Source organism: Cinclus cinclus, chromosome 1 (genome assembly GCF_963662255.1).
Source record: "Cinclus cinclus chromosome 1, bCinCin1.1, whole genome shotgun sequence".
Lineage (NCBI taxonomy): Eukaryota > Metazoa > Chordata > Aves > Passeriformes > Cinclidae > Cinclus > Cinclus cinclus.
Window position 1 is genome coordinate 71,704,162 of NC_085046.1, and position 16,904 is coordinate 71,721,065.

At 38.6% G+C, this 16,904-nt stretch overlaps 1 protein-coding gene across 2 annotated transcripts in view; it reads right to left on the reverse strand.

Moving 5' to 3' along the window:
• Nucleotides 1–3,638: 3,638 nt before the first annotated feature.
• LOC134047992 (cadherin-6) overlaps nucleotides 3,639–16,904 on the reverse strand; it is a 46,354-nt gene continuing 33,088 nt past the window's right edge. For both annotated transcript variants that reach the window (XM_062499548.1, XM_062499537.1), the window contains 5 exons: nucleotides 13,619–13,755; nucleotides 9,058–9,179; nucleotides 8,141–8,258; nucleotides 7,802–8,053; nucleotides 3,639–4,129 (listed from right to left, as the gene is read on the reverse strand). In XM_062499548.1, the coding sequence (XP_062355532.1) occupies nucleotides 3,639–4,129; nucleotides 7,802–8,053; nucleotides 8,141–8,258; nucleotides 9,058–9,179; nucleotides 13,619–13,755 (1,120 nt within the window). The remainder of the gene's footprint in view (nucleotides 4,130–7,801; nucleotides 8,054–8,140; nucleotides 8,259–9,057; nucleotides 9,180–13,618; nucleotides 13,756–16,904) is intronic.

Here is a 16,904-nt window from a genome sequence, read left to right on the forward strand (position 1 = left end):
AATAATATTTCTTCTTCTTAAATAGGTTTGGTTGAAAGAAGAGCAGGCTTAAAACAGCCTTGAAAGCCACTTCATAGCTCATAGTCCAACAAGTGGTTATCTACAAATGACAACTGTAGCACTGTGTGAAAGCATTGTTAAATACTCATTTCTATCATCTAGCACGCCACCATGCAACAAAGTGCAAAGAAACACTACTGCAAAGGTTTGTATTCACTGCAATATGGCACTTTCAATATTTAGAATGCAGTACTGATTTTATAAATTGCACTTTGTGGTACTGCCAAGCAAGAAGAAAAGAAAGAATTCAACTCTCCTTGCTGTGGGAGAGATGCTAAATCTGTTTAATTTGCAGGAAAGAAATAGACCTTAAAACCTAGATGCATAAATAATAATTTGGATGCAAGTTTGTCTCAAATTTTCTTAGACAAATGCATTTGCTATTCAGGCACCATATTTGTGGTGACATAACATAATTTTGTATATATAATATATTTACATAACAGGCACGAGTAGCCACTCTCTATTATTTACTGTGTCACTCAATGGACAAGATAAAACCAGCATTGAAATAAAAGGAATAAAAACTCCAAACCAACTCAAAATTTGCGCTTGGACTGCTACTAACAATCACTAAATCAGACAAAATCACCGTACAAACATAGGAAAATAGTTACAAGGAGTTCACTGATCCTCCTGTCTCATTATCCCACCCAAGAAGTGACTAGTGCAGGCTGACTTGCAGGGTGGCCCAGCCCCTTTGGAGCACCGGGGCTCTCTTCAGCCAAGCACCATTGGCTCCCTCTTCCCAGTGAGCTGCAGGTGGCTTGCAGGGCTGAACACCTGTGTGGTTTCACAGCCACCTCTGGATTTCCTCCACACACCAATCTGTTTCCTTGAGGCTTAAGCAAGGGAAGGGACAGTTCACTGGTTCACTTGGGGCATCCAGCTGGATTCTGAACTTGAGGCTATTTGCTTGAAGGCAACCCCAGAGTGAGGGGTGAGAGAGGGATGTGTTAGGAAGCTGCTGGGGAGAGCCCCTGGGGAATGTGCTGGCCTCTCTGACTCCGTGAGGGCAGCAGCCCAAACTGAGGCACCTGTGGCAGGCAGTGCTGAGCATCTGCTGCTTCTCCACATATCTGAAATCTAGATGGCCTCTCCTGTCTGCCAGAGCCAGCTTTTGGACAGATTGCTCCCTAGAAGTTCCAATTTCAAGGAAGCCATAGAAGGAAGAGCTAGGCTTTTAGCATCTTTAATTACTCTAGGGGCCCTGAAGAGGATGTACTAAGGCTCTAGCCATGCCATTGCCATTATGATGGGTGCAACAGCTCAGACCCCAATAAGTGATGGACTTTGGAACCACAGTCTCTTGGACTTAAACACTCTGAGATGCCTCCACTAGGGAGGCCAAGGGCTCTGGACCCTTGGAAACTGGGCTCCTCTGCTCTGAAAACATCCAATCTATAGTGCTGAGCATCTGCATGCCCTTAGCTGCTGTGCCCTACACCTCCAGGTGTGCAGTGCTCAACGAGTCCTTTCCTGCCCAGCCAGGGCTGCAGCATGGCTGGCTCATCCTCTGCTCTCTGTCCACAAAACCTAAAACTGTTTCATTGTGAAAGTCTGATATGTGGGACTCTGACTGCTCTCTTTAACTCAAAAAGAATAATGAATTCCAGGGATTAATTTTTAATTGCTCTTAGTTTTCTGTTTATTAATTTTTTTCTCATCTCACTTTATTCCTGGAGTAAATTTGAGCTGTTTAATTTTCAAAATGATTCACTTAAAATTTAGGGTAGGAGGAAAATAGATCCATTCCTATAATTATGATATTAAATACTTCTTCATGAAATAAATGAAAATAGTTACACATGAGGTATTTTAGAAATAATAATTCATTCTTTCATTGGCACAGTGCCATGGGCTGGTTCTCTACTTTGGGACACAGGGTGGCATTTAACACCTGGAATTAGATATGCCCCATGGCAGCCCCTTAGGGTTTTCTCCAGAGAGCCTCTCCTAGAGGGTTGGAGTTGAAGAGCAGCCACTACTTGTTTGAAAAACTAACTGAAATACTGACTTGTGTGCAAGCTATAAAGGAAACTATTTTGGCCCAATATTAAGGCAACTCCCCCACCCCACACCTGGACAAAAATTACTTAGCTTGGCAAAGCAGTTAAACACACACAGAGAAACTTGTGGTTAAAATTTTACCTTTTGGTGAAGTCTTTAACAACTCTGGCTGAGTAGTTTATTTTTTTTTTTAATAGTTATAATTATAAACCCCTCTTTCCAGGCCACTGGAATGACCATTAATTCTCACTTATTTGTTCATTCAGGGCTTGAGTCTGGAAGGGAAAAAAAAAAGAAAACAACTACCCCAAAGCATGAAAAGTTACTTCCTCTGGCAGAATGCCAGCATTTTCTATTTCGAAAGCATTTTCCAAATGTCTTACATGGTTCTTGCAACATCCTGATGAGGTAGGCATTATTTCTCCATTTTACAGATAGCAAAACTGGGCAGAGAGTCAGTCAGGAATCCACCCTGGACATCCAGGCAGAGAAGGTCAGGACAAAAATGCACTTTCCTCCACTGAAGCTGCTCCTTTTGCCCCAGAGGATGGCAGTCACCTTGAGGTCACTCCTCCACACCTGCACATGAGAACAGGCAGGAGTAGCTGGACATGAACATCTCCTGACTCCAACCACCCCAGGACAGTGGCCTTCACTGAACTGCTGTGCAAGTGGAAGTTGACTGAGGATGTGCAGACAAAAGCACAGTTATGATCTGAACCTTCCTCCAAGTCATGACCTAATCTCTAGCTGGATTTGATGCCTTTCCCTGTATCGCAAAGCGAGCCTGGGTTAGAACGGGGAAACCATCTAAGATTTATATATTGGGGCTACTGACCACACACACGTGCACACACACACATCTCTCCAGCAATGCTAGGTCCAAAGAATATATACAGAGCAGTCAATGAACTATATATACATGTGTGTTAGTATGATTCTGTGCAATGGGGCAATGGTGAGCTCTAGAGAAATGCTCAGGTTTAAATGACCATTAAGCCTCTCTACCCTTCTCATGAGTAAAATGTGTGTTTGATGTTCTTTTCTCAGCTTACTCTACTTGTATAATAAACCTTCATTCCATCACCACTACTTTTGACTATAATACACAGGGTAAACTAGGGTACCTCATTACATTGGGATGTGCAATACACAATTGACAGAGCAGTTGTCTGAGCTGAATAGTCTGAATACAAGTAAAAAGCAAGTGAGCTTAAATAGTAATATACTCCAATTTACAATATACGCAGAACAACTAAAAGTATTGCTCCCCATCTGATCCTTTTTTTTTCCCTCCACTACTGCTGTGCCTGTAAGGTTGGCTTGGTAAACTTGATGCACTCAAAAAATAAGGTTTTTGCCTCTTGGAAGCTCATAAAATGATACCAGAGAAAGTTTTCTGACAGCTAACCCACACAGACTGCAGTCATTAGACAATTCAAATGGGTAGAACAGAGAACCCTTTCAAACAGCTGTGGAGAAACAGAAAGAAATAGCCACTTCACATATCCCAGTGCTGTTTCTGGGAATGAGGAAGAGAAAAAAAAATTTGAAAAAAAGACAACATATTAAGAGTCTTTGTCACTGTCCATTGAGCCATACATATCTGCCAGCTTTTTAAACCGAGGTCCCCAGTCACTGAGGTAATCGTAGTCCTGATCTCCGTCCGTAGTCACCGACTCCAAGGAACTGAGGGACTCGGCCACAGAACCATTACCTTCGTACGCGTAGGTTGCTAATGAGTCATACGGGGGTGCTGTTGGATCTGTATCATTTTCCTTTAACCTTTGGTTAATGAAATCTCTGACATCCGTGTTATCTCGTGCTGTTGCAGTCCTCCGCGGCATAAAAAGTGTTTCCGGCACAATGTCTCTGCGTAATTTATTATCATCTATGGCTTCGGGATTCCTCAGCGTGCCAATATCAAACGCCTGGGTGTCTTCCTCTCCACCACCTTCATCATTATAACTGACAATGTTGTCTCTGATGTCTTCTTTGGAAATTATCAAAGGCTCTTTTTTCCGCTGCCGTCTCAGTGCTGCAAACAGCACCACGGTAACTGCAAACAAAAACAACAGTGAAAGAGAAAGGGAAAGAAGGTTAATCCCCAACTCCATTAAAGCCTAGAAGAAATGCAATGCCTCTGCTTGAGTTTGAAGTTTGAGAGGCTGTTTTGAAAAACTGAAAATGTGCACATCAGATTTTCAGGCTGCGCTTGCTCGGCCTGTGAGTTCCTTGGAAGATGTAATGGCATGGATACACAGAAAAAAAGATGTCGACCTTGTAGGAAGCCAAGCAGAGGGTCTTTTTGCCACTAGGCACTTTGCTACCCAAAGCCATATACTAATTTAGTGATCTTGAGAACAGAACTAGTTTCATGAGAGCTGGGAAGGAAGAAACACTTTCTCCAGAATAAGTAGCATCAGATGTTTTTTATGTTGAATCCCTTGGACAACATGGAACTTCTGCTATGGACAAGGATGGTATCTACTGAGCTTAGCAAAGCTGAATTTCAAGATAAGTAAATCTATCCTCCTATGGGAATAAAGTTTGGAATATGGAGTGGATTTTCAGCTGGCACAAAGTCTGAGTTTTCTTAACTTTCCTGGAATGATTTTACAGTGTACATTACATTGCAAAGTACATAAATAATGGACTGATGAGATATGATAAATGTATTTTTTAATCTGACAAAGGCAGATTTCTAGAACATATTTTTTGTCATTCATTATAAAGTGTGTGTTTGCATGCACATATTTTTCATTTATTTGGAAGAAAGGAAGTATTTCCATGACCCTGATGAAATTTTGGTACTTTTACTCAGTAATGTGTTTCAGTAGTGATGGAGAAGTGGACACAGAGCATGGAAAGGGACATGGTCAACACTTTCCTATAGAAGCTAGTTCCAGATTTCTTAGCTGGATTCTACATTAAGATGTAAATGGCTGAATACTGACAAATGAACAGTAGCAAGGAGTAGGGATGTTTTTCTGCTGTCAGTGTTGCTTTAGTAGTCTGAGGTCTGCAGTGCCCAGCATTCCAGCTCTGCTGTGCAAACTCCAAGGAAGGACACGTCTTGCTGTCTTTACAGTTTTTCATTGCAAAGCAAAGCAGAAATGCCTAAACTCATTGATGTCAGATGATAAGGTAGATCACAATGATTCTTCATGTCATCTTTGTTTCCAAAATGGCATGAGTCAAGCACAGTAACTGTTAAAGAATTTTTTTTCAGTCCTTTCCTCAGCTGTAACCTTTTAAAGGTCAACATCAAAGACTAAGGGTGTCCGCATCCCAAAACTTTATTCCATAGAACCTTATAATTCTTGGTTTCCTTTGACAGACAAATTCTGGTGGTTTTGGTCAGGGGACATGGTTGTTTTTTGTTTGTTTTTGCTTGTTTGTTTGTTTCTCTTTTTGTTTTGTTTTGGTTTTTTAATTTGGTTGGTTGGTTTTTTAAATAATGTGTTCCCCTGCAGGATTACCTAGAGCAAAATACTGTCTGTAGGTGTGCCTGAGCATCTTGTAGATTGACTATGGAAGAACACCAAAAAGACAGGATAAAGTAGGAAAATGCTGTGTCTTACCACAGGAATATTGCGAATAAGGAAGAATATCTGTCAATATGAGTTGAAAGGAAATGGATGGTGAAGTTGAAGGATTAGGAGTGGTGGTTCAGATTGCATTAGGATCTCAGCCTAATGATGAGCATTTATTTATGGTGTCACAGGAAGGTCCTAGCTTGAATGATGCTTCTTCGTGCTGCTGTGCAAAGATGGAGTTAGAGACAATTGTCTTCCTCAAGCGCAAAAAGCTGTGGTGCTATGTGGAAGGACTGGTGAAAGGTGTGTATGAAAGAAGAGAGATAGCTGGAGAACATTTTGGAGAACTTGAAAAACACAATGTGAATTTGGAATGGACTTCTGGAACAGTGATGGTAGAATGGTCTGAGAAAACATAGGAATGATAGATTTTACATCAAAGAGTTGCTGAAGTATTTCATTACAAAAGCAGTGTTACAAAAAACATGCAAGGATGAGACTTTGATAAATACATCGCATGTCTGATATGTGGATTTTACTGCTTTGTGCTGAACTTGCAGGAAAAAGACCCCATCATAATCTACAATGCTGAAGTACATGACCTTTATTTGCATGTCTGTGTTCAGCAGTATTTGAAACCTCCTGATAAGATGCTAAACTAACTCAAACTGCATATAAACTTAGCAATTTACAGCCACTTTTTGTTGCTGCTAAACTTTGAATTGTGGTTCAGGTCTTCCCAGCGTATTGTTTTTCACTCAGTAGTGGCTACACATTCAAACCCTGCAACCAACCTGAAAATAGAAAATTATATAGCTGTGTTAATTGAAAATCTGCTTATGGTGCATGGTGGCATGAGCAGTAATTGACATAAAGTGCTGCTTAGCACACAGAATCAATTATTTTCGATTGACATAAAACAGGAAATCGCTTAATGTCAGATTGATATTAATGAGCACAGTTGTACTAACGAGTGCAAGACTACCTGCAGCATTACATTACTTTTTCTGGTAAGGAACTTAATACAAAGTGAGCTCAGCCCTTAGGGGCAATGATACCATGTTTTGAAAAATGAATTTTATGGTGAATTAAAGATCAGATTGTTATTGTGAGAATCTCTTCTGAAAATGGGATAGAGCTTATTTGAGCAAGCCATGACTATATTGTTAGAGTCTGAGAACCACAACCTCATCTTCAACTCATTACTGGAGAGGGAATTTTTGTTAAAAGTAAAGATCAGGATGACTTTGCAGTGATGATAAGCATGTCCAAGGAAGATAGGAGTATGGTAAAAAGAAGCAGAATTATGAAGGAAACAATTTCTCCCCTGCCTGACCCTACTGCTGTAAAATTGGTCTAACTCCCTTCCTTTCTCCTAGCATCCTAATAACATCCCCTAGAGAACAGCTTATGTTGCATTTTTCATTTGTCCCCAGATGAACAGGTAAAGATAATAGCTGAGTGGCCAACTGTCTCTGTTTGCAGCACAAGAGGTGTGGAACCTGACAAGTATGTGAGAGATGTTGCAAACTGTCCTTGACCACCTGTAAGTGCCATAGCCAGAACTCTGCACATCCTCCACACCACTCAGGATCCAACCTCTTTCTAATCACAGGTGGCTGAAATGGAGGACCCTGCAGCCTTTGAGAGTCCCTCAGCACCACTCAGCATCCTTTTCCAACAGAAAAAAGCACTGAGACTTGCTTCTCTTCAGTTTAGAAATGGGAATTTAATTCTTCCAAACCAAGTTCTATGCTCTTTTTCTATGGTCAACAGAAAGGGATGGACACCTGCAGAGTGTTATGAGTAATGGTCCTCCTCAGACACCAATAAAGGATGGGATGGGATGGGATGGGATGGGATGGGATGGGATGGGATGGGATGGGATGGGATGGGATGGGATGGGATGGGATGGGATGAAATGAATGTCTCTCTACAGGTGTCTCTTTCCATCGACCAGTGTGGAATCCAGCTGTCTCCTCTTCCTCATATATTCCTCACCACTACCTTTTAGATTATAGGTTGTGCCCTATACACCCCATCTGCAGCAGCCCACAGAGAAGGAAATACAATAATATATGTACAGAATAAGACAAAGATGTCTTTACTTTTCCTTTGTCCTAGTTTTGGAATAATCATTATAGTAATGCAAAATAATCATGAAAGGAACAAAATGTCCCTGAGCTACTTACCAAGTAATATAATGATGCAGAGAAGAATGGCAATAAGAGCCCCAGTGCTAAGACCAGTAGGATGAATCAAGGCTTCTGCATTACAGGACAGCATCTTTCCTCGATGGTCACAAGCACACACTCGAATAGTCACCGTTTCAGTGCTGCTCTGGATGGGGTAATCATTGTCTGATATTACCACTGGCAAGAAGTAGGTACTTGTTTCATGCCGGTTATATCTGGTTTTTCGCGTGAAAATCCCTGCTGTGTTGTCTGGAAACACAAAGCATGCATTAAATCTTCATCTGAAGACTGAAAGCAAGGATAAGATAATAAAGAAAATTCTTCCTAGAAATTCACCTCTGTTGTCCTGTAGTGTAAAGTTTGAGCTGCTGGCTGCCTCAGGAGCTAAGGAGAATGAAAACTGATGTCCATTGTAAGGGTCATCTTTATCAACAGCACTTAATGTTTGAATCAGCTGAAACAATAAGAACAAAATTATCTCCTAAGTCAGTGAACTTTATATTTATTTATGTACTCTAAAAAAAAAAAAACTGTAAAAGCAATCTTTTGTATTAATTTTTTTCTTCTGCTTCAAGGCAGATAATGTTGCTATAGTGAGCTTAAGAAAAGTCATCCACATGCTGCTGATGCTGTTTAGGTCACCACTCCTATGCCATCAAGGAGTGAGTGACATAATGCATTTGAAAGTCAGCAGGAAAATCATGTTGATTTCACCAGAAGGCTTGGGTTAATGCCACTGCAGATGGGTAGGAAACTTTTGCATGTGACAAGGAATAGAGATGAAAGGTGAGACAGTCCAAGCTGAATTTATATTTATCTACCCCACTCTCATGTCACAGAAATTGTTAGGCTTAATCTTCCAAATCATCAGCAACTTTGAACTACTTCACAATAGGAGTGGTAGACTGAGAGTTATCTAGCAGGATATAGTTGTATCACAGAAAGGACCTGTAACATTTACAAACGTGAAATTGTTTTTGAAGGAGACAGTGGAGGTGCCTGAATAAAGCAAAGGTTGAAAGAATGAAAATGAATCAGAGGTAACAAGGTGCAGTACAGAAAAGAACATTTAAAAACATACCGTCACATCAGCTGGAAGAATACTGAGTGAAATCAGATAATGTGCAGCCAATGTTTAATTTTACAATTAAGTTTGATGCAATGCAAAGTACACTGCTTGATGAGGTAATGCAAGAGTAGAAGCAAAACTCATTTAATTTGGAATATTTTCATGGTATGAACAGACAACACACCTGTTCTGCCTTTGCATTTTCACAGACGAAGGTCTCGTAAAACATGGCGAATTCTGGAGCGTTGTCATTTACATCCAAAACTTTAATGAACACTGGGACACGGCTGCTTTGTTTAGGGTTGTCTGAAATGACAAAACCAGAATGGAGATTTTATTTAGCCCAGTTACTGACTCAGTGCAGTGGAAGAACAGGACAGACTTGGAGCTCATCGCCTTAATTTTTCTCACTCAGAGCACTTCACTTACTTTCTGTTGATTTCTGGTGAATGTGTTATGAATGGGATGAATGTAGTATCATTACTCTAATTCTGTATAAACTATAGAGTTAAGATGGAGTAGGATTCCAGGATTCAAACATTCCTTTGATCATTCCAATTTTGCTAATGAATCTATGTGTTATACGTAAATATAATACTGGAACTAAATTAACTATATTTATTAGCCTGACTGATGCTGTTTGGTGTCAGTGAAGTACATAGAACATACTCCCTTCCTTAGCTGTCTAACAGGAAGAGTCATGAGTGGGGTTTTTTCTTCAGTTGTTAAACATAATAATACTCTGTGCCTTACAAATCTTGTGGCACAGATCCTTAAGCTACCATGATTAGCATTATTTTACAGAAATAGTAACTGCAGCTGTGATCACAGATGCTTTCTAACCTGTTGTGGATTGTTTTGTCTGATGTTCTAGAGTAAATACTGAAGTGTATCAGCTGAAAAACATAAGCACTATATAGAACGTTCAGATCGCCCTATGTAAACAATCTTTTTTTTTTCCCCTATAAGGACTGCATAATGCCAAGAGATTGAAATTCACAAAAGATATTCCTAAGCATTGAATATCAATGAAAATACTGTCATTTTTCTGGAAAAAAAACAAAAAACCCAAACATCTGGAAGTGCAGCATACAGTATAGACCATTCCTTTTCCTCTTGGGAGGAGGCAGGCTTTGGTCAAAAATGATACACAGACTAAGGAAGAAAAGCAGTGGCAGTAACCTTGCCTAGAGCCATGCATGCTGAAATAGGCAAGATTCTGAGGCAAAAAGCCACACCATAACAACCACTGACTCCTCAAATGTACAAGATCTGGTCCCAAAGAAATTTGTCATCACTAATCAAAAGAAACCCAGGGACACTGCTGTTGGTCTGTCTCCTTTGTGCTCCATATCACACAATATTCACCCAGGAGTATGAGGGTATGGGAATGTGAGAGGTAGAAATCTGAGTGTGACTGATATAAGTTTAGTTTAAAATAAATACCTTCCCCTCTCCTACATGAGGGCTCACACTGAGTTTTCCCATGTTGATTTCCTACCCATGTTAATATACTTTATCAATGCATTTTAACCTATCATTCAAGTGAAAAAATAGTGCAATAAAATATAGCAGATCTAAGACTCTATGTTCTTCTATAAGCATTCATTATAGTAGCTTATTTGTTTTATTATTATATTTATCATTATAGTAGCTTCAATTTATTAATCATAGTAGCTTGTTGACTTTAATAAAAGTCCTATTAATGTGTTTATCATCATTTTGTACATGTGAAAATGCCTTCTCCAAAATTGGCACTGCTTATTTGTATTGCAGAGCTCAGTCATTTGGACAAAATATTGTGCTTTAAGGCTCCACAGTCCCATTGAAGTTAATATGATTCCATTAGGCATAAACCTCTTTCTATTATCAGCCATTGGGCTAAATTCATTCGATGTATAAAATAACAGTTTATGTATAATATAGACTAGGGTGAATTCTTTGCTAAAACACATCAATAAAAGAGTTGAATTTTTATAAGAGGCAGAAATCAAAGGCTTTCATTTGAACTCACAGGACTATTGGCAAGACTATTTTATAGGGCATACTTTTCTAGCAAATACATTCAAATACATTGGCAAACATGTTTCTTCTCCTCTGAAGAAGAATTGTTTTATTTCCTGCTTTTTAAACCTAAACCTACATATTTTCATTTTACTCCTACATGCTTAAAGTTCTCACAATTTAAGTTCATAGTGTAATAAACTCTAGGCTCTGTGAACATGCGCCTTTTCTTTGATTTTATGGAAATTAATATACATCTTCAAGTCTTTTTTTTTCTTTTTGGATATTCTGTGTCATCATCTTTCAAATTATTTGTGCAAATTAATTCATGTAGGTTCATTTGTTTGCATTATCCTTTAATTACTTCTGGGCTGAATCTCCACAGACTCAACAAACTGCTTAAATCTACTTCTCTGTATGAGGATATGTTTTCTGCTGAGCCAGCTACAAAACCGTTAAAGTGGTGTTTTTTCCCAGAATACAGCCTTAAAGTCCTGCCAAGGTTTGACTTACCCATAAGTGTTAAGCAACAAATATTTAAAAACACTCTGGGAATTGTCTTTGGTAAATCAGCTGTAATTCTGCAGCTGTGACTCACTAGACCTGTGTCCCGCGTTTTAATGCCAGTTTGCTGTCTGACTGTGGCAGATGTACTGACCTGGTGTTTCACCAACTATTTATGTGCAGCAGTCACAGCGTGATTGATTCTCTGGGCTGCTGAGCAATTGCGGCTCATACTGGTGAAAAACGAGAACATTTAGAAATGGAGCAATCTACACTTCCTGACAATTCTAGACAAAGGCAAAACAATTTCTGTATCTTTTTTTTTTTTACTGTAAAACAAAATCAAGAGCTGTCATCACTTAAAGATGTTTCTCTTTATGACTTTATAATTTTTTTTTCTATATCAAAGGGAGCACCCACCCATTTGAAGGTGTGTTCTGCCTGTAACTTGACTTGATGTTTTTTAGATTATTTCAGTAAAATATGCTTGGAGCTTGATGAGATAATGTCACTGAGAGTAATAAGTGATTCCATGGAATTTAGTGGAATGGGACTTTAAGTAGCCTTGCTAGAAATTTCTGGGTTTGCCAGGAATAATAAGCAGTGATACTTTCCAGTCTAGTCTCCTGAGACTAAAATTAGTGAAGTGTCCTGGATCAGAAAAGTACATTTCAACCAAAAAAAAGAAAATTGCTTTTGGAAGACATCTATCCCAGTTATTCTAAATTTGGTCTAGGCTTAGTAAAACACACCCTGAGAAGCAGTTTGTTACAGCCTGAAAGGATTCAGGCTAAAGAGGAATGGTAATTAAGACAGAAGCCTATGTCAGACACAAGAGGTTAAGTTGAGAGGGTTTGGTACAGTAGAAGGTTTGTGCTTAGGGGAGGAAGCAAGAAACCAAATGAGTACTTCCTATAGATGCTAAGCTGGCTTTCAGACAGTTTTCTATACTGCATGTTATTTCAGCCCAGCTGAGGTCAATGCAAGAGTTTGTGGTATTGTCAATGCTAAATGTTCTTGCAATTCTTTCCTTTTCAGGCATTTATTTTGCCCTTCCGCTCTACCCAGGAGCTGCCTATAGTGTACAATTTTTGACCCTAGAACCCACCTTCAAGAACTTAATAGAAATACAGCCATAAGACTAACATTCAGTGTTTGGCGTGCTGAAATCACATACCTAGCATTAAAAGGTGCAAACTTTCATGAGAGGGAGAAAACTATCAAAGTCCTGTCATTCCTATAGGCTTGTACCCACTACTCCTTCATATAATCCCATTTTCTTGCCTCAGTAGCATTGTTTTACATTGGTTTTCAGTTTTAAAGAAGACTTACACAATACAGAAAATTGAGTCAAATAGTCTTGAGCTTTTTACACTCTTCTCACTGTTAAGCAGGTAATTGAGCCATACACACATACAAAAAAGAAAGTAGAGCTTACATCGTCTCAGAAAAACCAAAAGCTTTTTAGCCTCTGAGTTGAAGAGAGACATTGTGACAGTCACAGAACTGGTGTTTTTGTTAAATTTATCTACCATTCCACTGTAAACATAGGCATTGTGACTCTGGAAAAGCAAATAGAATTGCATTCCCTGATATTCGAGCATGTGATGTACTTATAGATAATGTATTAAAACAAAGTGGATTGTTTATTAATGCCACCTCGAACACATCCTTACTCTTGGCATTTTGACTTCTAAAATCAGCATGTCTAGTATTATCACAAGATTACCACTTTGGAACAATCCTAAACTAAGTGACAGACTGATTTGTAGCTGCACCTTGTAATATCAAAGGATGCACACAAAGTAAAAAATGGAGATGTGTAAAACTGACTAAGATCTGGGCACCCATCTCAGCCCAGACACTTTAGTCTTATTTCAAAACATCCGGTCTGAATGAGACTGAACTCAGCCAAGGAATGCAGTTTGGCTTTAAACCATCTGTTTTGCTGCATGCCAGTTTCAGAATTCAACAACCATGTTCAAAATTTAAGGTGGCTATACCTAATCAGAGAACACAGAAATGTCACCTTTTGTCCCTGCTGTTACCTCTTCATGAACTGTGTCCCTAGCAAACACAAAACTGCAGATGGCCTCTTGCAGAGTTACTGCCTCTTCATTAGTACTGAGTGGGCTATCCATAAACCTGACATGTGCCCAGCTGCGCTTTCCACATACTCAGCTAGAAGGCTAAATTCATTACAACAGGGACAGGAGTCGTATTTAGGTTTAACTTACTGATCTCTGCTGCTATTACTGTAATGTTGTGCCACAGCAGTGTTTCCCGGTCAAGGGGTTTTGAAGTGAATATCGAACCATTTCCTGAATTGATGTTGAATACTCTGTCCATATCAGTGTGACGATCTACAGAGTACCTGCAAATAAAGAGACAGGGGTTAGAGGAATGCTTTCCTTCTAATTTTTATGTTCTAAAACCTTTTTCTAAGACTAGACATCAAACAGCTAGTAAATGGGGTTTCCTTTTGTTTTCAGCACAGGCTTCGCAGTCTTTATGTATTCACACAAAGAGCTAGTTCTGAGCTACTAAATAATGACACATTGGAGGTTTGATTTAGAAGGTGGAGTATTGTCACTGAATAAATGAATTGCTGTGAAATTTACATACCTCTGAGAATCATCAAAGCTTTGTTTTTAGTGAAAAATGTGAAGTCTGTGTCCTGAAAGATACGAAATTTATTTTAAGGCTGAGTTGGCTTTTCATTTATAAAACCCTCCTTTTATGGTTTGATATCTCAACTGTTCCAAATAATTTCTGGTACAAAATTCAACACTTGGGGTGCATCTGTACCTTTCACTTCCCAGCATTTAAAAAGGTTGCCCACCCAAACCAAGTCAGCACAGAACAGAAATTCATTATTCTGTGGTACATATCACACAAAGGTTTGTTGTAACTCATTAAAGCTAACATTCTTGGCCTTGCTTGATGGTTTCTATATGTGAAAAAGCATGCTAACAAGCTCTGATGAGCTCAGAGTCTAAATACAGATTCAAATTTTCGATCTGATCTTTTGCTTTTTCAGCTGAAATAAATCCAAGTTTAAAAGTAGAACTCTTCAATTCCCAGGAGAGAGTGCTACCACCTTGATCCAAATGCTGTGACTTGGTTTCATCTCTCCTGAAGGGAAAATTCTTGCATAAATTATGGAGTTTTTGACAGAAATATGTCTCTGATGTTGCCAAAGCAAGAATGCAATTGCATTATTCCGCTCTTGTTTCAAGCCCAACTGTGTGCTCCTGTACAGTTCAGGACAGATCCTAGGAAGCCCAGTGTGCTCCCTTGGCCTCCTTGCAGGCCATGTCAATGGAGACAAGGCAGCTGCTGCTGTCCCTGGTGTCCAGGCAAGGGTAAAGATAACAGCTGAGCTGGTAAGCAGTCAGATGAAAACTGGGCCAGGAGAATGAATGGCAGAGTTTACTGCCACCACAGAATTCAGGGGAATGCAGAGGCTGAAGAAAAATTTTTGTCCCCTGCTCTGCCCTACAGCAGATACTCTATTCTGCACAGATTTCCTAGCCTGTGCAGTGTGTCTTAAATTCTGAGAAAGACCTTTTATGAAAGAAGGAAGGAATAGAAGAAACTAGTTGAAATGTGGTTCTGCCAAAATTTTAAAATGAACTAACTCTCTAATTATCTTGTAACTGATTTTTTTTCTTGTTTGCAAATTAAAAAGTGGGATATAATGCCTACAGCAAATTAGACTTATTAGGTCTTATTCCAAAATAAGAATTTAAGTGAAGCCTGCCTTTCTCAAAAAAAAAAAAAAAAAACAAAGGCAAGTATTAATTATTTACACTAAACTGAATTCTTAGGGAAGCACCCACATGACATTCAAAGATACTAGCACAATGAGCTAACATATTTTGGTAGGACTTGCGTGGGCACACTTTGCAATTAATTCTTCAGAGTTCAGATTTAGTTTTCATTCACTGCTGTCTCTTCACTGACAGTACTGCAATTCTGGCTGCAGGAAGTCAGCTGTGGTGTCACTAATTTAGTTCCTTTATGCAGCACTGTGACGTTAACATCAGCCTGAAAAGTGCTGCTTTGTCCAAATCTAAACAGCACGTGTGAAATTCTTGACTTTGCTGAAATTCTTAATGAAAATAAGTTTATACAAACTGGGCTAACTCTTTTATATATTGACAAAGTAAGTATTTGATATGGTAAGTATTTTATTTTAACTTTCATTCATTTGGGCTTTTATATGATATTATGTTGGTATCTTGTGAATTCAATTATTTTCAGATATTCTGTAGCTCATTTCCACACCTTTCAGCTGAAATACTTTGGTATTTCCATTTTGCAGTTAAATCTGGATTCTGTATTCTTCTTTGAAATGAAATATCAGTATTTTCCATAGATTAGCTGTTCCAGCTAACTGCAATGCTATGTTTCAGATTCTTATTCAGCAAGACATTTAAATAAGCAACTAGCTTTAGTCATGAGCTGCCTGTTTATTGGGGTTTCTTCAATTATACTTTCACTCCAGCTTCATATTTTGAATGGACCTTAAATATCTTACTGTCTTAGCACATTTTAATGCCTTGGTGCATTGCAATCACTATTTTCATAAGATTTTCCAACTTCAATATGTGGTACAGTATCAGGAAGAAAAAAAAAAAATAAGGTTTTGGGCTTTTTCTAAGATTACCAGGGTTGTAACACTGAGAGCTTCTTCTTCAAGATATTAAGGATTTTAAAGTACAAGTATATGTAAAGCCATATATGTATTCAGTCATTTGTAAAGTGGAAATTCAAACTCATAAAAATAAAACCAGCAGAGACAGTTTCTTAATGGAATGTTAATTTTATTTCTTCATATCCCAAAGAAAATACATACAAGGTCAGTGCATTTAAAGTATATTCCAATTATACCATTAAATCTGGTCTAGAAGGATGGTTTTAATAAGCTAGACTGTCACTTCTGTTCTCAGTTTGCATAATCCAGTCTCTTTTGATCAAGGATTTTTAATTATGTTGAATTGGTGCTGATTCTGACTTCTGGATCACAACCTAGTAAGAATTAAGTAGACAACATCAAACTCATTTTTACATTTATTTAATGAAACTACGGGTGTGTATTTGTCACACTTCAGGACTTCATCTCTTTCAAGCTTTGAGGAATTGACAAGCTAGGAAGTTGAAAAGTATCTATGCAGACTCCAGTCTCTCCTTGTACATAACAGGAAGAAGGAAAGGGTAAAAGAGAGAATCCAACACATGCAAATATGTTGTCAGTAAAATACACAAACAAAATTTAGCCTTACATTTGTTTGCAGATCATTTTCATCTGGGGTACTTTAGTAAATCAAATCACAGCAGGAAGACAGTTCCAGTGACTGATGAACTTCATTATGCCTCTGAGGAGTTACTATAGCAAAAAAACTCAGCTAGCAATTTAAAAAGATCTGATGTACAATACAGCAGCGCCAGTTTCAGCATTGTTTTTTTGTTTTTTTTTTATCAGTATGCAGAGGTTCATATTATTTCTGTGTAGATCAA